Raw genomic sequence first — 21792 nt, 5'->3', positions numbered from 1 at the left:
ACATAAAAACCACCCCTCCACCCTACCAACAGGAGAAAAAACAAGAACATTTAAAAAAGAAACCCTTCCATTTTTCACAATCCCATCCTTCAATAACTTGTTTCCTCGACCTCCTCCCACCTCCCTTTTTGTATTCCAGTTAATAATTAAGTCAGCAAATTCTTTCCATCTTTCACTGCATACTCACTTATTTATCTTAATCCATTTCAACCTTATCCTCCCATCAATATCTAAGAAATTATCTATACTCCAATCTAATAAAAAAAGAGAAATAAAACCTTAAATCTTATACCCTTAAATCCTAAAATCTCAAATCCTTATCATGTTTCCCCTAAAGTCGTATAAATTCATTCCGCCATCTCCCAACATTCCTTAATTATACAATATTATACTAAATACTGTTTTAAGAATTCCCAATCTGTTCCCACCATCTCTTCTCCCTGGTTTCGAATCCCTGATGGGTTTTGTAGTCCAAAACATGGCAGGCACCAGTTTGGTGAAGGCTGATTTAAGAACATAAGAAGAGCCTGCCGGATCAGTCTAGTGCAGGACCTGAACTCAGGAGCCGCTCTCCCTCCCTGTGGCTTCCAGCTGGTACGGAAGGGGGGGGCATGTCTTCTTCACCCCTTCCGCCGGTCACCAGAGGGTCCGAGACGATGACCTCAAGGGCACCCGGCCCTACATGGACCCCTCAGCCCCCACACTGTTACACCGGCACCACATTTAACCCCAAGCCCCATAAATAAAAGTGCCTTTCTCCCATCCCCACGCCCGTTCGCTCCATTGTTTCCATTGCTAAACCGTGTGTACTAATGTTTTGTATCTCTTGAACGGGAATGTTCTACCCAATCAGAACTATGCACTCGCCCCTGCAGAGGACTAAAATCTATTAAAAAATCTATCCATAGAAAATCAACCGTAGCACCAATTTTCTTGCTTTTGGTGCCAATCTGCTTAGAATCATAGAATCATAGAGTTGGAAGAGACCACCAGGGCCATCGAGTCCAACCCCCTGCCAAGCAGGAAACACCATCAGAGCACTCCTGACATATGGTTGTCAAGCCTCTGCTTAAAGACCTCCAAAGAAGGAGACTCCATCACACTCCTTGGCAGCAAATTCCACTGTCAAACAGCTCTTACTGTCAGGAAGTTCTTCCTAATGTTTAGGTGGAATCTTCTTTCTTGTAGTTTGCATCCATTGCTCCGTGTCCGCTTCTCTGGAGCAGCAGAAAACAACCTTTCTCCCTCCTCTAGGTGACATCCTTTTATATATTTGAACATGGCTATCATATCACCCCTTAACCTCCTCTTCTCCAGGCTAAACATGCCCAGCTCCCTTAGCCGTTCCTCATAAGGCATCGTTTCCAGGCCTTTGACCATTTTGGTTGCCCTCCTCTGGACACGTTCCAGTTTGTCAGTGTCCTTCTTGAACTGTGGTGCCCAGAACTGGACACAGTACTCCAAGTGAGGTCTGACCAGAGCAGAATACAGTGGCACTATTACTTCCCTTGATCTAGATGCTATACTCCTATTGATGCAGCCCAGAATTGCATTGGCTTTTTTAGCTGCCGCGTCACACTGTTGGCTCATGTCAAGTTTGTGGTCAACCAAGACTCCTAGATCCTTTTCACATGTACTGCTTAATTTCCCTAGGGCTCCATGACACCTTCACTGTCCACCATAATCCCTCAGGCGAGGTGTCACGTACACACAGGAAGACCCTATTCCCGTCAAATCACTCTGCCAAGCCTTTCCTCGGGCAGTGCCAGGTGGCAGACTATGCATACCTGGACCATTGTCAGGTACTCCGAAATGACCATTTCATCACCGGTACTCCGGATGTGCTTATCTGTGCACATCTCCAGCTCTGCATATTCCCCCCTCCCTCCTCCATATGTTAATCCTGTGTAACCCAACCTCTTCTTAATGTATTCATGATGTAATCTGTTTAACCCAACCTCTTCTTAATGTATTCATGATGTAACTGGGATGTATTTTGCACTGTATCCTGGGACACGGAGGGAAGTTTTAAAAGTTCATGTCACCCCTTCCTCAGGGTTCAATCTTGCCTTGAACCTGTTGCGCAATAAACTTGGATCTTCTGCAGTTTGCTCCTGTCTCCGGCTGAGCTCATTTTCCTCCGCAGGGACCCACGGACTTAGTCTCACGAGCTGGGTGGCAGAGCAGCCTCGCACCCAGATTTTACCGTAACACAGCAATTGATATTCAGAAGCGACTGCAGAGAACATAGGCATGTTGGCTAGTTGCCAGCCATAGCTCTCTCCTCCTCCAGGAATTTGTCCCATCCTTTTTCAAAGCTGCAGCAGGGAGTTCCACAATTCTGCTACGCACTGCATTTAAGGCCAGAGCATTGTCCTTTTAAGACCTACACTCGTTGGCCAAAATTGTGGAAACCCTTTTGGAGAAAGTGTATTTCCGACATTTGATGGCTCATAACGCCACTTTCTTTTGGAGTAATACCATCAAATGATATATCAGTGGAAAGATAATTTAATGAAGAGTGTAATGCAACAAAGTTTGTTCAGTTATCTGTATCCTATCAAACGTTATAGCCAAATAACCAGAAAAAATGAGAGTTTAGAGAGCCAATCAGGTGTAATCTTGTTTTGGCAATCATGGCTCATAACACCACTTTTTTTGGAGCAATACCATAAAATTATATATCAACGGAAAGATAATTTAATGAAGAATGTAATGCAGTATCTTTTATGATGGATTATTTATTACAACAGGTTTGCTGCTCTGTCCTCCCCCCTAGCAGTTCCTTGCATTTGGAACAGCAATGAGGAGTTGAAGATTTCCCAACGCTTTGTTTTCTGTTTCGCAAGTACGCTGGTAACCACAAACAGCTGCCAATTGCAAATAGGCAAAAACTTGGCAGTTTCAGCATATTTTTTTTTGGCTTTGTTTACTAAATACAACGCTAGATTAAGCCGCTCTCTAGGGCACCAGACAATTTTTGTGATTTGCATAGGAACATTTTAGGGGGGGAATACAATTCAGAGTTTTCAAGAAAGCCCACATCACTGATCATGAGCTAGTCCTGCAGCCCTTTCTCCTAACACAGAAATAGAAAGGGCCGTAACAGGTGAGTTTTACCTGCCACACACCTGGGGGGGGGGGGGAGGAAGGCAGGGATTGCAACTTTGCCTCTGCTTCCTGTAATGCAATTGTCGATTTGCTCCTTCTCCCCAGTTTGGAATATTCTTCTGCAGGAAACAACAGTCTTGTAAGCTGAGAAGGTGTCCGTGTAATTGTACTATTGTGAAATCATATTTTATGAGGCCATCTCTCGCCAGAATCCAATTTTGGAGGGAGCTGTTTCCAGTCTGTTGTGGTTTAAACTGTTTTAATATTCTATTTTATTAAATCTTTTATTGTAGGCCTCCTTGGGAACATATTTGTGGGACGGGGGGCAACTTTTAAAATATAAGAAATGCTAGATGAAGCGGAGGGGTACAGTCTTGAACCCAGACTCTGTGGCTTTAGAGCAGGAAGCTCTGAGTAACAGGGAACAGCACTTTGTGCAAGCTCAGATATGCTCTCGCTTTGTTGCTCCAGTGGAGGAAAGTCTATAATGATGATGATGATGATTTCTTTATACCCCGTCCATCTGGCTGGGTTCCCCCAGCCACTCTGGGCGGCTTCCAGCAAAATATTAAAATACTTTCGTTCTCTAAATGCTAAATGTCATCCCAAGAAACGGACAGGCTGCAGACTCAGGGCAAACAAAGGGAATATTATTCGAGGCACAATTGACTCAATGAATCCGTTGTCCTAAGATGCGGTTATGGCTTTCAGTGCAAATCAGCTTCAGGCAAAGGCTTCACAGTCATGGGTGGCTATTAGCTATGACAGATTAAGGCTCTTCATCTGGGTTAACGTTCCCACTTGGCAGTTTGGTCAAACTCGTGCTGACTCTTTGTGACCCCCTGGACCAGAGCACGCCAGGCCCTCCTGTCTTCCACTGCCACCTGCAATTTGGTCAAACTCATGCTGGTGGCTTCAAGAACACTGTCCCACCATCTCGTCCTCCGTCGTCCCCTTCTCCTTCTGCCCTCCATCTTTCCCAACATCAGGGTCTTTTCCAGGGAGTCTTTTCTTCTCATGAGGTGGCCAAAGTCTTGGAGCCTCAGCTTCAGGATCTGTCCTTCCAGTGAGCACTCAGGGCTGATTTCCTTCAGAATGGAGAGGTTTGATCTTCTTGCAGTCCATGGGACTCTCCAGAGTCTCCTCCAGCACCAAAATTCAAAAGCATCAATTCTTCGGCGATCAGCCTTCTTTATGCTCCAGCTCTCACTTCCATACATCACTACTGGGAAAACCATGGCTTTAACTATGTGGGCCTTTGTTGGCAAGGTGATGTCTCTGCTTTTTAAGATGCTGTCTAGGTTTCTCATTGCTTTCCTCCCAAGGAGCAGGCGTCTTTTAATTTTGTGGCTGCTTTCACCATCTGCAGTGATCATGGAGCCCAAGAAAGTAAAATCTCTCACTGCCTCCATTGCTTCCTTGTCATCCTTGAGCTTCACTCAATTTAGTTTATAACACTCTTCTGTTTTCTTCTAGTCGTGAGGGTGGGGCGTTGGGAGGGGCCTCACAAGTGGAGTAGCCGAGGGCTCAGGGATTTTATATATATATATTATATATATGTGTGTGTTGTGTGTGTGTGTTGTGTGTCTTTTTTTTCTAAATTTGATCCGTTTTACTGGCTTGTTTTATTGTGCTACAAACCGCTTTGAGATTTTATTTTATACTGCTTTGAGCTTTTATTTTCTGAAAAATATAAAGCGGTATAAAAATGAATTGAACCGCAGAAACTTCACTAATTATTTGCACCTCGTCTCTCGTTGCTAGCGCCAACCCGGTGCAATGTTTAGGGAAGCTTTTAATGTCCGATGTATTATGGTATTTTAATATTTTGTTGGAAGCCGCCCAGAGTGGTTGGGGAAGCTCAGCCAGATGGGCGGGGTTTAATAATAAATTATTATTATTATTATTATTATTATTATTATTAATGTACAAAGCAGTATTTAAAGGAAAGGGCTGTAAACAAAACACACAACAAATTTGAACACAAAATACCCCCAAAGCAGAAAGAAAATAGAAGGCAATTAAAAAAATAACTCCTTTCCAGCAAAGGGGTGAAGAACCACAATGGCTGACCCCTGTTGGAGACAGAATACTGGGCTGCCCACGAATCTTTACCCTGGCTCTCCAAAGGAGGCGTCTGAAACAGGATCTCGCGGGATTTGAGGCTATAGTATCGCGCGATTGGAGGCAGGGGTGAAGCGTTCGTCGAGATCGGACGTCGCGCTCTCGCGAGATCCGAGCAGAAACAAGGGGAGAGTTCGCTCAAGCCGCCGCGGGATAAAAACATAGAGTTACGAAAAGTGTAGAGCAACGTCCTTCCTTTTTTTTTAAATGGGGAACTTCCGGGTTCCTTCCGACCCTGTTTTGATTTTGTGTTAAGAAAGAAACCTTGGAAGAAGAAACATACAAGAAGAGTTTGGGAAACAGGACTGGACGGGATTCAGACGTTTATTTGGGTCGTTCCAGAAGTAGAAGCGGGGAGGGTCAAAGTTGTATTGCAAAGATCAAAGAGAAATTTTGTGGGCATCAGTGAACAGAATAATTGGGAATTTGTTGTTGAGTCGTTTAGTTGTGTCCGCCTCTTCGTGACCCCCTGGACCAGAGCATGCCAGGCCCTCCTGTCTTCCACTGCCTCCCGCAGTTTGGTCAAACTCATGCTGGTCGCCTCGAGAACACTGTCCCACCATCTCGTCCTCCGTCATCCCCTTCTCCTTGTGCCCTCCATCTTTCCCAACATCAGGGTCTTTTCCAGGGAGTCTTCTCTTCTCCTGAGGTGGCCAAAGTCTTGGAGCCTCAGCTTCAGGATCTGTCCTTCCAGGGAGCACTCAGGGCTGATTTCCTTCAGAATGGAGAGGTTTGATCTTCTTGCAGTCCATGGGACTCTCAAGAGTCTCCTCCAGCACCAGAATTCAAAAGCATCCATTCTTCGGCGATCAGCCTTCTTTATGGTCCAGCTCTCACTTCCATACATCACTACTGGGAAAACCAGAGCTTTTACTATACGGACCTTTGTTGGCAAGGTGATGTCTCTACTTTTTAAGATGCTGTCTAGGTTTGTCATTCCTTTCCTCCCAAGAAGCAGACGTGTTTTAATTTCGTGGCTGCTGTCACCATCTGCAGTGATCATGGAGCCCAAGAAAGTAAAATCTCTCACTGCCTCCATTTCTTCCCCTTCTATTTGTCAGGAGGTGATGGGCCCAGTGGCCATGACCTTCGCTTTTTTGATGTTGAGCTTCAGACCATATTTTGCGCTCTCCTCTGTCACCCCCATTAAAAGGTTATTTAATTCCTCCTCACTTTTTGCCATCAAGGTTGTGTCATCTGCATATCTGAGGTTGTTGATATATGGGAATTTGGTTTCAGATTTACGCCCTGCAAATTCCTTGCTTTGACAGGGCGGGGAGAACTGTAGTTTTATGAAAGATCTCGTGGCAACTCTCAGCACCCTTAGCAAACTACAGTTCCCAGGATCCTTTAGGGGAAGGTGCGACTCTCAAAGTGGGGCTGGAGTGCTTCAACTGCATGGTGCGGATGCGACCTTAGGTCTCCGGAAATACATCTGGTTTCTCGAAGATGTTGGGAAGGAATGCCATTTGAAAAGCAGGATTTGCTAAAATACAGAGGGGACTTACTTTCACATGTGGTGGGATTGTAAAATTATAAAGAAATATTGGGAAATGATTTACTATGAAATGAAGAAGATGTTTAAAACAGCCTTTGTTTAAAAAAAACCCAGAAGCTTTCCTATTAGGTATTACAGGAGCGGACATACCAAGATCACAAAATAACTTATTTATGTGTGCAACTATGGCCGCACAGTCACTGTTAGCACAACATTGGAAAGAAGAAGGTGTCCCATTCAAAGAAGATTGGTAAGTTAAATTAGTGGAATAGGCTGAAATGGCAAAACTGACAATGAAACTAAGAGGAAGAGCTGACAACGAATTTAAAGAGAAATGGGAGATGTTTATTGCATATACGATACAATAATCTTTATTGTCATTGTCCCATACAGAACAACGAAACTAAAAAAAATCTATATCAGACATTCAAACATCATCAAGCCTTCTATCCCAGCTATCCCAGCCTGGTTAAACCCCTAAAAACTCTGATACCCCATAATTAAATACAATATACACCCACAGAGACTACCTTACACTTCGTTTAAAACCAAAATCACATTTGGATCGAAACTGTTTCTCAGGCGGCTAGTCCTAGTCTTTATAACCCTGTCCCTTCTTCCAGAAGGCAGAAGCTGAAAGAGATCATTTCCGGGGTGTGCACTATCCTGCGCTATCTCTGCAGCTTTCTTATGGCACCTGGAAGCATAGATTTGATCCAAGGTGGGAAGAGTGCACCCAATTATCCATATATCTATATACACAGAAGCATTGTACCCAGGTTAATACATTAGCAGGGTGTTAGGACTAATTGTAATTTGGATATGAATGGACAATAGGTAATTTATATGGTTTTAAAATCTAACAATGGAAATGCGGTATGTTGAGTAATAATGGAGCCAGGGAAGAGACTAGGGGGAAGCCAACTTGATTTGTTTTGGATTTGTATTGCTGTTGTTTTTATAAATGTTATTTTTGGAAAATCAATAAAATATTATCAAGAAAGGCAGGATTTGCGGGGACAGAAGAAAGCCTAAGGAACCAGGACTCCGGGGTTCCTGAGAGAGACAGACAGGGGTTTGGAGTATAGCACAACGTTCATCCACCAGGCGCCCTCCAGATGCTTTGGACTACAACTCCCATCATCCTGAGCAAGCACAGCCAAGCTCCCTGGGTCTGATGGGAGTTGTAGTCCAAAATTCCTAGAGGGCGCCTGGCTTGGTGAAGGTCCGTCCAACGGGAGTGGGCCTAAACCTTTGTCAAAATGGCCTCTAGGGCTTGGAGCCTGGGGCATGAAAAGGAATCCTGAATAATTCTCTGGGCCAGACAAGTACTGCCAATATATCTCGGCTGCTATTTCCTCGCTTCCTGCGCTAGCTTCCGGACATGCGCTCCTTCGATGTGGCAGAGGTGCCAGTGGTCCCGAATCGTGACGTCCACGGCTCCCAACTTGGCGTAGAAATCCATCGCCGGCTGGTTCCACCGGGCACAGATAAATCGGAACTCAGAACAGCCTTTCTCCAACGCGATCTGAGGGGATGGGGGCAGAATTGGAGACCGTTATTTATTAATTTTATTTCATAAATTTTTTTCCATACCTCTTCATTGTGTGAGGGGAGGACCTCAAAGCAGTTTACAAAAAACTGGGATAAAAGCAAGAAAATCTAGTGAAATCTGCAGCTCAACTTTAAAAGACACGGCTGTTAAAATCCTAAAAGCAGATTAGCATTATCTCAGCCTTCTAAGCATCTGGGTGGGTGGGTCTAAACAGGAATAAAACTGTCCTTTATCAAAAGGGCAGTGTACAACCTTAAGAACATTTGCCTCAAAGAATTTTGGGTACCGTAGTTAAAAACCCCTGGAACCTTTAGCAAACGACAGTGGCTGAATAATTCTTTCAGCAGAGAAATGGGCTTTGAAGGTATACAGTAGTGTGTGCACAATCGGAGTTAAAAGATAGTGCAGCGTAGTGGCCAGAGTATTGGACCAGGGCCTGACCTGGGTTCGAATCCTCTCTCAGCCACAGTGCTCACTGGGTGGCCACGGTTGGGCCAGTCACTCTGTCTTAGCCTGACCTACCTCACAGGGTTGTTGCAAGGATATGATGCGGCGGGGGGGAACTACGTACGCTATGCTATGTACTGAAGTTCTCACCCTGGGCCAGCAGGGGGGTACTTTTCACTCAGGCCCACATATGCAAATAAGGGATTGAAAGGGACGTTCAGTGATTGGATAGTTACAGAAAGTGTGACAGTTGCGTTGTAGTGGAGCTCTATATAAGCAGGCTGGCTGAACCCTTCAGTTCAGTTCTGTTCCGGCCTGTGAATAAACAAGAGCTGTTTGAAGAATCGCTGTGTCGTCTGATATGTTCACCCACAACTTAACATGCCACCTTGAGCTCCTTGGACGAGGAGGTGTGGTATAAATGTAAGAAACGGATAAATAGTCCATTCACACTCTGGCCTGGTTCAGTCAGGGGTGGCTAGCCAGGCTCCTTCCGAACAACAACAACATACACAACCTGTTCAGCCTCACCTTTGCCACTTTATTCATTAAACTCGTGCCAATGCCTTTGCCTGGTTGGGAAAATGGGGAAATATGAATGAATGAATGAATGAATGAATGAACAAGTTAATCACACTTCATTTTTAGCTGTGGACATTTTGAACTAGGGTTTGAGCGTTTTCTCGGTTCAAAAAGATCTACTTGGTCCAGATAATATTGCCAAATTGTGCCCAAGGACTTTTTTTTTAAAAAAAGCAGTTGCAATGTGAACCCTTTTTTTAGTCTGAGGGCCAGATTCCCATGCGCACAACCTTCTGGGGGCCACTTACCAGAGATGGGCAGGGCCAGAGGCGAAACTGGGTGAAAGAACTGTTGCCGGAATTTATGTATGAGGACCCTGTTGCAACAGCTTTAATAAAGATCAGGCTTACTAGCTGCTTTGCTTCTCAATATTCTCTGGTTGGCCTCTGTTATTTTCTCCTACCAATAGGGAACCCACTTAAGGACTCTACACAGGCTCTTGGATACCCCATAAGGGAAGAAGGGCAGATTTTGTTTACAACAGAACTGACTCTTATCTTTACAGTACGGCGGGCAACTAGCCAGACGCTTTATTGCAACTACAACAGCCACATCCCCAACAGTCAGACCATAGCTGTCAACTTACGGATTTGAAAATAAGGGGCCAGCAGCCTCGAAAATAAGGGATCAGCAGCCAAAATAAGGGATTTTAGTCAACCAGCAGCCAAACGAAGCCTCAAGCGGTGGTTCCCACAGCGCAGCAACCCGGCAAAGGGGATGCAGCAAGGAAAACCACCGTCCCCTCTCCGCTGGGAAGCGCTGAGCAAAGGCGAGTCCCCAGGCAAGGCGGCCGGTTTGATCGGCACAAGGCATGCAAGCTCCACCCCCCCAGTCGTTCTTAGACTCCTTATTGGGTGAGCAACGCAGCCAAGCAACACAGTTGGAGCCTCCCTCCTCCCTGGCTGGCAGGGAGGGAGGGAGAGGAGCTGCTTCCTTTGAAACCCGGGAAATTTAAGGGACATCATCAATAATGGACAGCAGCGGGACAAGGCGCTGGGAAAAGGGACTTTCCTGCCAAAAAAGGGATGGTTGACAGCTATGAGTCAGGCCCATCCAGCAAACCCATAAAATGGAGCCAAAAAAGGCTATGAAGTTTTTCCCGCTTATCTGCCCTCCGATCCTTCACTATTCCTCACCCTAGTTTACTGATTATGGTCTGTGCACTCAGTGAGAAGAGAGAGGGGTGCACTCTGCACATGCTCAGAGGCACCCAACTTCCCGAGTACCTCGGAATTCCGGCACAACGTAGAGATCTTCGCCGAAGAGGATTCCGCCGTGCCACGTGCAATAGGACAGGTAATGGAACTGGTACCCGACTATTGTGCGACCTGGAGAGCAGGGAGGAGGAGCAAAATTAAAGATCATATTAAAAGGGAACGGGCTGGGCGATAATTCCCACCACCAGCGGAAGCCCAAATTCAGCATCAGTTCACCTCCAGTTTTATGATTACCATATTTTTCCGTCTATAAGATACCCCCTATTTTGGGGGACCCTGATTTAAGAAAATGGGGGGAGATGGCCCCTGTGTATAAGATGCCCCCAAATTTTGGACATTATTTTTTAGGGGAAAAACCTAGTCTTATACAGTGGACGCTCAGGTTGCGAACGTGATCCGTTCTGCGCAAGCGCAGGTTGCGATTTGGCGCTTCTGCGCATGCGCAACCACCAGAACCCAGAAGCAGTGGCATAGCGTGGGGGGTGCAGGGGGGGCCGGCCGCACCGGGCGCAACATCTTGGGGGGGGGGGCGCTCGCACTCACAGCTCTCTGCCCCTACCTGGCTCATTCACTCTCTCTCTCACTGCAGTGCTGGCTGTGCGAATCCGATCCAAGCCGCCGGGTCGCCGCCCACTGTGGAGGGGAGGGTGCCAGGCGTGCGGTGCGGTGCGGAGAGAGAGCGAGGGACTATCTGGGGGAGGGACAGTGCAGCGGGGGGGGGGGGCAAATTACTTGCCTTGCTCCGGGTGCTGACAACCCACGCTACGCCACTGCCCAGAAGTAACCCGTTCTGGTACTTCTGGGTTTCAGCAGTCTGCAACCCAAAAAAACGCAACCTGAAGCGTCTGTAACCCGAGGTATGACTGTATACGGAAAAATAGGGTAGTTTTTATTTTTATTTTTATTTATTAATTAAATCTGTATACCACCCTTCATTTGTAGAGCTCAGGGTGGTTCACAGCATCAAAATACAAGATAAAAACACAAAATACATACATAAGAAAAACAAGAACAAATCTACACCTCCCACAAACCCATTTAAAAGGATATTATGGGATGTTAACCAGCCCAAGGCCAGGTTGACTTAAAAACAAGATCAAAATACAACATTAAAATGCAGCCTCATTTCAGTAGAAACTCAAATCAAAAACTTTTTGGGGATGAAAACGTCAAATGTTCAACAATGGCCCTCTCTTCCTCCATGAATTTGCCTAATTCTCTTTTAAAGCCATCCGGCTTAGCGGCCGTCTCCACCTCCATTCACCCCGCAGTGTATCGCACAATAAATCGACAACCCCGACAGTCATTCCTCCTCCTGATAATCATCCCGGTTTTGTATTTCTATAGCCAGTTTCCTTTGCTTTCCCCACCCACTAGGCAACGCTGCTCCACTTTCCCGCCCACGCCAAAAAGAAGTTTAGCAGTTTCCCTTGCAAGGCTCAGTCCGCCTCTTTTGCTTACCGTCTTTGCTCTTCTGTTCCGGGGGCAGCTCAGCTACGAGGCACCCAAAGGTGGAATCTTTCTCAAACCCATCTTTTCTGAGAACTAGGAAGAAAAGGACAGATTTATTTAAAACACTGTTATGATTCATTGGGCTATAGATGTTAAGTTGTGGGTGAACATATCAGACAACACAGTGATTCTTCAAACAGCTCTTGTTTATTCACAGGCCAGAACAGAACTGAACTGGAGGGTTCAGCCAGCCTGCTTATATAGAGCTCCACTACAACGCAACTGTAACACTTTCTGTAACTATCCAATCACTGAACGTCCCTTTCAATCCCTTATTTGCATATGTGGACCTGAGTGAAAACTATCTACAGTATCCCCCTGCTGGCCCAGGGTGAGAACTTGAGTACATAACAATAGACATTGGACATAATATACAAAAAATTATGGAACGAGGGAATAAAATTTACTGCATGTAGTGCATTGAAAGAAAACATTATGAAAATGCTGGTGGTATAGAACACCAGCAAAATTAGCCAAAATGTATAAAATAGATAATAAATGTTGGAAATGTAAAGAAAAAGAAGGTACCTTTTACCACATGTGGGAACATAAGAAAGTGATGGACTTCTGGGAAATGATTTAAAATGAGAAGGGAAAAGCGTTGAAATATACATTTGTTAAAAAAACACCAGAAGGCCTTCTATTGGGTATTGTGGGTACAGAAATTCATAAGAATGATAAAAAAACCTGTTTTTATATGCGATAACTGCAGCAAGAACACTATTAGCCCAAAGATGGAAACAAGAAGAAATACCAACTAAAGAAGAGTGGCAAAAGAAATTGATGAACTATGCCAAGATGGCGAGACTAACAAGGAAAATTCGGAACCAGCAGGACCAGACTTTTCTAAAGGAATGGAAGAAGTTTTCGACATATATGGAAAGCAATTGTAATCAATTGACATCGCTTGTTGGGTTAAAAGAAGTTTTGTAAGGAGTAATTTATAAATTATTGTGAAGAGAATTAAGAGTAGATGTATTGGAAATTTGAGTTCATAGCAATAACTATAGTAACAAAAGGGACGCGGGTGGCGCTGTGGGTAAAAGCCTCAGCGCCTAGGGCTTGCCGATCGAAAGGTCAGCGGTTTGAATCCCTGCGGCGGGGTGCGCTCCCGTAGTTTGGTCCCAGCGCCTGCCAACCTAGCAGTTCGAAAGCACTCTCGGGTGCAAGTAGATAAATAGGGACCGCTTACTAGCGGGAAGGTAAACAGCGTTTCCGTGTGTGGCTCTGGCTCGCCAGAGCAGCGATGTCACGCTGGCCACGTGACCCGGAAGTCTCTCCGGACAGCGCTGGCCCCCGGCCTCTTGAATGAGATGGGCGCACAACCCTAGAGTCTGTCAAGACTGGCCCGTACGGGCAGGGGTACCTTTACCTTTACCTTTATAGTAACAAAACACATAATTAGGAAGACTTTAAAAAAAAAATCAGTCAAGGCTGAAGGAAGTCTCAGGCGGCGATAGCCCAAAAATTTGAAATGATGCTTAAAAGAATGTTATGCTGGAAAATATGTGTAAAAACTAATAAAGTTTTATTTATTAAAAAAAAAACTGGGTGTGAAGGAATGGGTTTCCCAAATCTAAAGCCTGACTGTGCAGTCAGTCTGAAACAGGCCCCCAAATCCCCATTTTTCCTTCTCCAAGGGTCCCTTAGCTAAAAACCATTAACTCGAGCACTTGTGCCAATGTATAACAGGAACCCAGCTGTATAAACAAAGCCCTCTCCTTTATCAGTCCATGACGCTTAATGGATGGCCTTGTCAGTTCCGAAGTGGAGACGGGATGGCAGAGCTGGGGCTTATCTTATCTTGTAGGTTGTAAATATCCTGACACACTGGCGCACAGACTCTGCAAGACAGGGTCTATCAGCCCCCACGGCCGGAGATAGAGATGGCGTCAAGGGAAACTCCTATAGCTGAGTGACCCTCTTAACCCCAAGATAAGAGTACAGGAACATCTGTTTATGGTCATGGATGTCAACTTACGTGCATGAATGTACGAGGCTGGATTCCTGGGGAAGGGGGGAGAGGGTGCCTGGAGGATATATATACTGTGTGAAATTTCTCTTGCTTTTGTGCTTGCTGTGAACCTATCACGCAGTGCCTTCTGCTATCCGGAGAGCGGAATAAACTCTTTCTCTGAACCAACCTCGGTGTCATTTGACTCCTTCCTCCCTGCTCTGGGAGCAACGCTCACCCTACCAATCGGTAAAGTCTAAAAAGGCTACAGGTGCCCTGCAGCTGTTTCGGGGCGACAACCCCCACCAGCCTCTTCCAGCTGCAGGGCATCCAATTGGCAAATGTTGCATCGGGAAATGACTTCTTTTCAAGACCAAAACTGCAAACCGCGTAGGACTTTAGATTCTGGAAACTCCCCAAGAAGTCCTATGTTCCACAATGAGAGTTGCCCTTTTTCAAACACAGATGGCTTAAATTTTGCTTGTTTCTCTGTTTTGGAGAAGGGGGGGGGGGATGCAGTTATGCAAGAATTCTCTGTCCTTCGTTAACACGTTTTATACTTTTTCAAAGCAAAAGCCGTGTACCAGCGACCTGCTGGAGACTGGCGGAACTAATTCATTTCGTAAGACGTTATTCATCATTATCTTATTTACTTTGCAAAATTTGTACGCCGCTTTACAGCCGTGAAACGGCAACAGCCTCAAGGTGCATAACGAAAAGAATGAAACGTTACTAAGGTTATTAGTCTGTCCAACTCTGTGTGACAAAGACGCCCTGTTTAGGGAAGCTTTTAATATGTGAGGAATTATTGTATTTTAATATTTTGCTGGAAGCCGCCCAGAGTGGCTGGGGGAACCCAGCCAGATGGGCGGGGTATAAAGAAATTATTATTACTTAATTCTCTCCTCTTAGGCAAAGATCACAAGGCGACCTGGCTGGTAGCCAGATTCTGCGCCCAGATTTGTAGGCACAGATCACCCTCTAGAATAAAATAGCTTACTAGGGAAATGCTGAAGTCGCCCTTTGGGGCGCCTCAGGGTCAATTTTTATGGTAGCCCAAATCTCAGTTGTACGGGTGTATGTATATATCTCAATTTTAAATCATGAGCTATTGCTGCAATCTGCTCCGATTGTATATTTTATCTTTATGAACACTGTTTTTATTGTGTTATGCGAGCTGGTCTTTGACCGTAATAAATTATCTAAATCTAAATCTACATCTAAATCATTGTTGTTGTTGTTGTTGTTATGTCTGCAAACATGACACAAAGAGAAGAAACACCATGAAGATTTTGCAGTAGCATAATTGGAAACCTTCATCTGCCCCAGTTGCAACAAAACATGTATCTCGCGCATCGGTCTCTACAACCACAGAAGGCACTGTGACCTGCCAACAGCTTGACCTCACCCCCAAAGGCACAGTCCTCCATCGTCTCCCGAGACAGATGGATGCCAACAAAGTAAAAGCATACAATAAATTAAAACCAGCAACCAGCTAAAATTGGTGTTCTAAAAAATCCGTGTGGGCTTGTGCAAACAAAAACGTTTTTAGCAGACGCCGAAAAGAGCCTCGTGAAGGCGCCTGCCTGATTATCAAGAGGCAGGGAGTTCCAAAGTTCCACGCTAAAAGATCAACTTCTCACAAGGATCAACGAAAAGATCCAACTTCTTACGGGATGGATATTATCTGGCACCTGTAACAGGGCCAGTTCTGCGGACTGACGTGGTCGAGAGGGCATTAGCTAATCGGTGTGAAGTGATCCCGAGCCTTCAAAATGCTTTCTTTTCCGGACCAGACCAAAGTCCACCCACTGCCAGGATGGCTTACGAGGACTCCAACCAATAGCAATAAATCATTGGCTCACAGGCCAATTTATTACAGTGGTACCTCGGGTTAAGTACTTAATTCATTCCGGAGGTCCGTTCTTAACCTGAAACTGTTCTTAACCTGAAGCACCACTTTAGCTAATGCGGCCTCCTGCTGCCGCCGCGCCGCTGGAGCATGATTTCTGTTCTCATCCTGAAGCAAAGTTCTTAACCTGAAGTCTTAACCTGGAGTCTGTAATCTGAAGCATATGTAACCTGAAGCGTATGTAACCCAAGGCACCACTGTACTTTCCCACTGCATTTTCCCATCACTTTCCTTATTGCAAAAATAACCCTCTGATCACCCAAAAAGAGGTGACAGTCTAGAAGCACCCAGGGCTGCTGTCGAGGAGGGTGTGGGGAGAGATGCCATCCCTCAAGGGGGCAGGGCAGTGTGCCAGCTGCAATCCATTTAAATACGAAACGCTGCTGTCGCCGCAGAATTTCCCTTACGTTCTGGGGTGGTTGCCAGCTGGTCCAAAGCTTTGTGGAAAGCTGCAGATTCCTGGAAGAAGCAAAATGTTGTGTATGAGTCATGCAAGGCCCTTGGATTACAATGCCAGCCACATCGTAGGGACATAGGAAACGGACTTCTACTGACTCTGACCATTGGTCCACCCAGCCCGGCATCGCCTACACTGAATGACAGCAGCATCTCTCCGGGATTTCAGACCTGAGGAGCCACGCCTGCCCGTCAGAGTGCGGCATAGTGGTCACTGCATTGGCCTAGGACCCGGGAGGGCAGGGTTCAGATCCTCCACTCAGCCAGTCACAGTCTCCTTAGCCTAGCCCAGGCATAGGCAAACTCCGGCCCGCCAGAGGTTTGGGACTACAACTCCCATCAGCCCTAGCTAACAGGACCAGTGGTCAGGGATGATGGGAGTTGTAGTCCCCAAAACATCTGGAGGGCTGAGTTTGCCTGTGTCTGGCCTAGCCTACCTCACAGGGTTGTTGTGAGCATGAAATGGGGGTGGGGAAAGAGCTATCTACAATGCCTTGAGATCCTGGGAAGATCAAAGCGGTCAGTAAACGTGATCCATGAATAAATAACAAATGTTCACCACCTTGAGCGGGTAGAATGCAAAGTTAATAAATGAATGGTTTGTTTATCTTGAGAGACAATGGAGTGTGCCTCCAGGGGTTGCTGGAAGGAGGCGTACAAGGCCTCATCCAATCCTCTTAGGGACTCCGCTCCAGATTTGTGTAGGGTTTAGTCCTGAGCCTTTTCTTCTCCTGTGTGATGGCCTGAGGCTCAGGCTCGGAGCCAGAGGAGTCTCAGTCTGCACCGGATCCTTTGCCCCAGGCGGCAGCTGAACCTAGTCTGAGGCCTGATCCTGAAGAGCCCCAGTCTGCCCAGGTTCCCCTGCAACAAACCCCAGCTGGGCCAAGTCAGGGGCCTGAGCCTGCCCTGGCTCCAGATGTGGGGACGACCTCGTTGCCTCCAGCTGGGCCATCGCTTACAGCTGCTCCACTACCGGTTGGGTCAGAGGAGGCTGAGGCGGCCCCTGGGTCTAGTAACCCACCGACGTCTCCCGAGCTGCAGAGACTGAGGTCGGAGAGAAGGAGAGACCTGAGGACTCGCAGGAGGAGTGCTCGCCTTCGGGCGAGACAGGGAGGTGAGTCGCCGGGGGATCAGGACCGGCTGCTACTCCGACAGAGATAACAGGCTGTCGGACCCTGCCCCAGGTTGCGGGAGCAACGTTGCTGTCTGCTAGAACCTGCCAGAGACCCTGTGCCTGTCCTTGCCTGGTGTCCTGCCTTGGCTCTGTTGGACTGACTCCTCGTGGAACCATTGGATACGGAACCGGACCTGGACTATGTTACTCAGGTTACCCCCGGGCCCAGCACACCCTGAAGATGTCCAGCAAGGCAGAGGAGGTTGAGAATCAGAGTTTTCCTTCTCCACGATGGACTCCCTTCCCAGGTGGATAAACCCCATTTGCCCCTCACTTCCCTCTTGACCATTGGACCAGTGGCGTAGTGTGGGGGATGCAGGGGGGGCCGGCCGCACCGGGCGCAACATCGGGGGGGGGGTGCGTGCTCGCACTTGCAGCTCTCTGCCCCTACCTGGCTCACTCACTCTCTCACACTGCAGTGCTGGCTGTGCGAATCCGATCCGAGCCGCCGGGTCGCCGCCCACTGTGGAGGGGGGGGGGGCGTGCCAGGTGTGCGGTGCGGAGAGAGAGCAAGGGACTATCTGGGGGAGGGACAGTGCAGCGGGGGGGGGGGGCGCAAATTACTTGCCTTGCCCCGGGTTAGGGGGCGCAAATTACTTGCCTTGCCCCGGGTGCTGACAACCTACGCTACGCCACTGCATTGGACTCACTCCTGGTCTCGTCTACTCCATCTTCTAGAGTCTGTCCTCACAGGCAGAGGATGTCCCTAACTCCCCGAGGGTTTGAGACCCACCGGCTCCCCTCGCCTGGTTCAGCTGGCCGGTCGAAGCCGTTCCCGGTGTGTGGCCGTTGTCACACGCCAACAGCTTCTCGGAGCCGCAGGTGAGAACCGAGCGCAGGATAGCGTCCAGAGGTGGACAAAGCACCCCAGAAGGAGCATGACACGTCCCTCAACAGAGGTACTGTATTTTTTTCTCTATAAGACTCACTTTTTCCCTCCTAAAAAGGGGAAATGTGTGTGCATCTTATGGAGCGAACGCAGGCTGCGCAGCTATCCCAGAAGCCAGAGCAACAAGAAGGATTGCTGCTTTCGCTGCGCAGTGATCCCTCTTGCTGTTCTGGCTTCTGAGATTCAGATTTCCCCCCCTTGTTTTCCTCCTCCAAAAACTAGATGCGTCTTGTGGTCTGGTGCGTCTTATAGAGCGAAAAATACGGTAACTTCCCTTTCCCGAATGCCCCGTTCACCCCAACCATAAATGGGGTGGGGAGAAATCCAGCTCTGGGTCTAAGGCACTCCCTGTACCCAAATCTCCTGCTTTCTATGTGCTCTCCTGCCCTCCCACCCCCAAATCTCTTACCCTGATAAGTCTCATGATGGCCTTAAGGTCTCCTGCGACCCAGGGGCGTATAATGTAGCTCATCCTGGCTCCTCCGAGATCCTTGCTCTCTGCTCTCCTGGCCTGGACTCTGATCTACTGAAGCGATGGTCTCTTTTCTTTCTGCTTCGCTGGATTTGACAGTGGGAGGGGTCCCTTCCTCCCCCCAAGGCTTTGGGTCACTAGGCCATCTCAATTTGCTGACGCTCATCTGTTTCCTTGGGGAGCTGTGCCGGTTTGCAAACCCTGACCTATAAACAGGTGACAAGGTTCTTCCCCCCCTGGTGAAAATTAACTTCTTTTGGCATGAGCTTGCATCACTTTCACCTCCTCCTTGAAGCAGTCTTGACCCAAGCAGGGCTGGGCTATGGGCAAGCAACCCAGGAGGTCACTTAGGGTGAGGGTTTTGGTCGAAGGGTGGCCCCCTTTAGATGGGAGGGGGGGTCACATACCAGCCACAGGCAGGGACAGATGGGAAAATGGGCAGAGGTTACATTCCGGACATGCAAAAGGCAGAGATTTCTGGACATCCTGTTAATGGAAAAATCCGAGGACTCCCTTGGACAAAAAACAAAGACACCAACCAGGATTACTTGGAGCAAAACAGCAGCCTGTAGGCTTGGCCTTTATTGATCTGTTGCAGCAGGGTGCTCCCCTCACCTGAAGGAGAGGAGGGACCCTGAAAAATGGTGCGCAAGGCCTTATAAAGACTTTTGAAATTGCCACCCTGTAGCTCAAGACCACCCCCAGAAACATCATACATACATCCCAGAAGGGGTGTAACCTAAGACCACCCCTCAGATACATCACACCTACATCACAGAAAAGGTGGTCTAAAACAGAAATTTGAATATTGTTTTTCTCTTGTTGTTGTTTATCTCCTGTCTGGCAGGTTACTTGATTGGATTTCCTGGGTAGCCTGGCCAGTCTTTTGTAATGATAAATACTTAGTTCCTGGGCCAGGTCACAGGCTCACACCCTGTTCAAACACAGACATACGCTTAAGACAGGATTTGCGAAGGAAAAGACAATGGGGAGGCTTTTCCAGTTTGACCTTGCAGAGAAAACATTTGCTCAGTTTAGGAATCAAAATGGTTCCAGGTTGGCCTTCCTGTGCTGATCTATGTATGTGCTTGGTTGGTACACTTATGAACATTACCATATATCTAAGACCATAAAATTCCTGTCAGAATCCCACAACCCTCTCCTGCCATGCAAGCAAGTGGCGTTTTCTCAGCGTTCGAAAAGAGCAAGTTGTGTTGCTCTACGGGTGGAAATGGCACTTCTGCCAGGAAACCCCTTTGGCAAGCCGGCAAAATGGGGCATCATGAAATCATCGAGATTTAGAGTTGGAAGGGATAAAACATCAAATATTTTAAAATTCCCTGAATGGCTCGGTCCCATCTCCTAATCCGAAGTAGGAACAGCGTACTACTGAGTTGTAAACAAAAATTGCCCTTTTTTCCCTTATGGGGTATCCAAGAGCCCATATAGAGTCCTTACATAGGTTCCCTATTGGTAGGAGAGAATAACAGAGGCCAACCAGAGAATATTGAGAAGCAAAGCAGCTAGTAAGCCTGATCTTTATTGATCTGTTGCAACAGGGTGCTCCCTTCACACGCAGGAAAGGAGGAGGAACCCAGAACAATGGTGCGCAAGGCCTTGTAAAGACTTTTGAAATTGCCACCCTGTAGATCAAGACCACCCCCAGAAACATCATACATACATCACAGAAGGGGTGTAGCTCAAAACCACCACCCCAGAGACATCATATCTATCACAGAAAAGGCGGTCTAAAACAGAAATTTGAATGTTGTTTTTCCTGTTTGCCAGGTTATCTGATTGCCTTTCCTGATAGTCTGTCACCCATTAAAATGTTGATTATTCAATTCCTGAGACAATGGGAAGGCTCCCTCACCCCGTCTCCCTCCTTGCAGGGAAAACATTTGGTCAGTTTGGGAATCAAAATGGTTTCAGGTTGGTCTTCCTGTGCTGATCTATGTACGTGCTTGGTTGGTACACTTATGAACATTGTTGTTTAGTCGTTTAGTCCCCTGAACCAAAGCACACCAGGCACTTCTGCCCTCCACTGCCTCCTGCAGTTTGGTCAAACTCATGTCTGTAGCTTTGAGAATACTGTCCAACCCTCTCGTCCTCCGTCGTCCCCTTCTCCTTGTGCCCTCCATCTTTCCCAACATCAGGGTCTTTTCCAGGGAGTCTTCTCTTCTCATGAGGTGGCCAAAGTCTTGGAGCCTCAGCTTCAGGATCTGTCCTTCCAGTGAGCACTCAGGGCTGATTTCCTTCAGAATGGATAGGTTTGATCTTCTTGCAGTCCATGGGACTCTCAAGAGTCTCCTCCAGCACCAGAATTCAAAAGCATCCATTCTTCGGCGATCAGCCTTCTTTATGGTCCAGCTCTCACTTCCATACATCACTGCTGGGAAAACCAGAGCTTTAACTATACGGACCTTTGTTGGCAAGGTGATGTCTCTGCTTTTTAAGATGCTGTCTAGGTTTGTCATCGCTTTTCTCCCAAGAAGCAGGCGTCTTTTAATTTCGTGGCTGCTGTCACCATCTGCAGTGATCATGGAGCCCAAGAAAGTAAAATCTCTCACTGCCTCCATTTCTTCCCCTTCTATTTGCCAGGAGGTGATGGGCCCAGAGGCCATGATCTTCGTTTTTTTGATGTTGAGCTTCAGACTGTATTTTGCACCCTCCTCATTAAAAGGTTCTTTAAGATATATATAATGAACATTACCATATATCTAAGACCTCAAAATTCCTATCACAACTGCAAGGTTGTTGTAAGCCACCCTGTTAGCCGCAGACTTTTTTCTTTTTCCATTTTGCATTGCCCTCGGCCAACACCGGCACCCTCCTCCTCCTGCCACCTTTTTTGTTCGGAACGGGGAGCGCGGACACGCGACTGCCCAT

At 47.0% G+C, this 21792-nt stretch overlaps 1 protein-coding gene across 1 annotated transcript; it reads right to left on the bottom strand.

The window, feature by feature from the left end:
• Nucleotides 1-7485: 7485 nt before the first annotated feature.
• On the bottom strand, nucleotides 7486-19162 carry LOC310663177 (thialysine N-epsilon-acetyltransferase-like). The gene is made up of 6 exons (XM_083410844.1): nucleotides 18841-19162; nucleotides 16320-16371; nucleotides 11996-12079; nucleotides 10544-10645; nucleotides 9267-9307; nucleotides 7486-8261 (listed from the first exon to the last, which is right to left on the bottom strand). Exons 1-6 carry the CDS (start codon nucleotides 18901-18903, stop codon nucleotides 8085-8087), a joined length of 519 nt encoding a protein of 172 aa, XP_083266970.1. The 5' UTR covers nucleotides 18904-19162; the 3' UTR covers nucleotides 7486-8084.
• Nucleotides 19163-21792: the final 2630 nt, after the last annotated feature.

The sequence above is a fragment of the Podarcis tiliguerta genome, assembly GCF_965153285.1.
Source record: "Podarcis tiliguerta genome assembly, chromosome: 13".
NCBI lineage: Eukaryota > Metazoa > Chordata > Lepidosauria > Squamata > Lacertidae > Podarcis > Podarcis tiliguerta.
The sequence above is the reverse complement of the archived record's forward strand: the minus strand, read 5'-3'. Positions and strand labels throughout refer to the sequence as shown.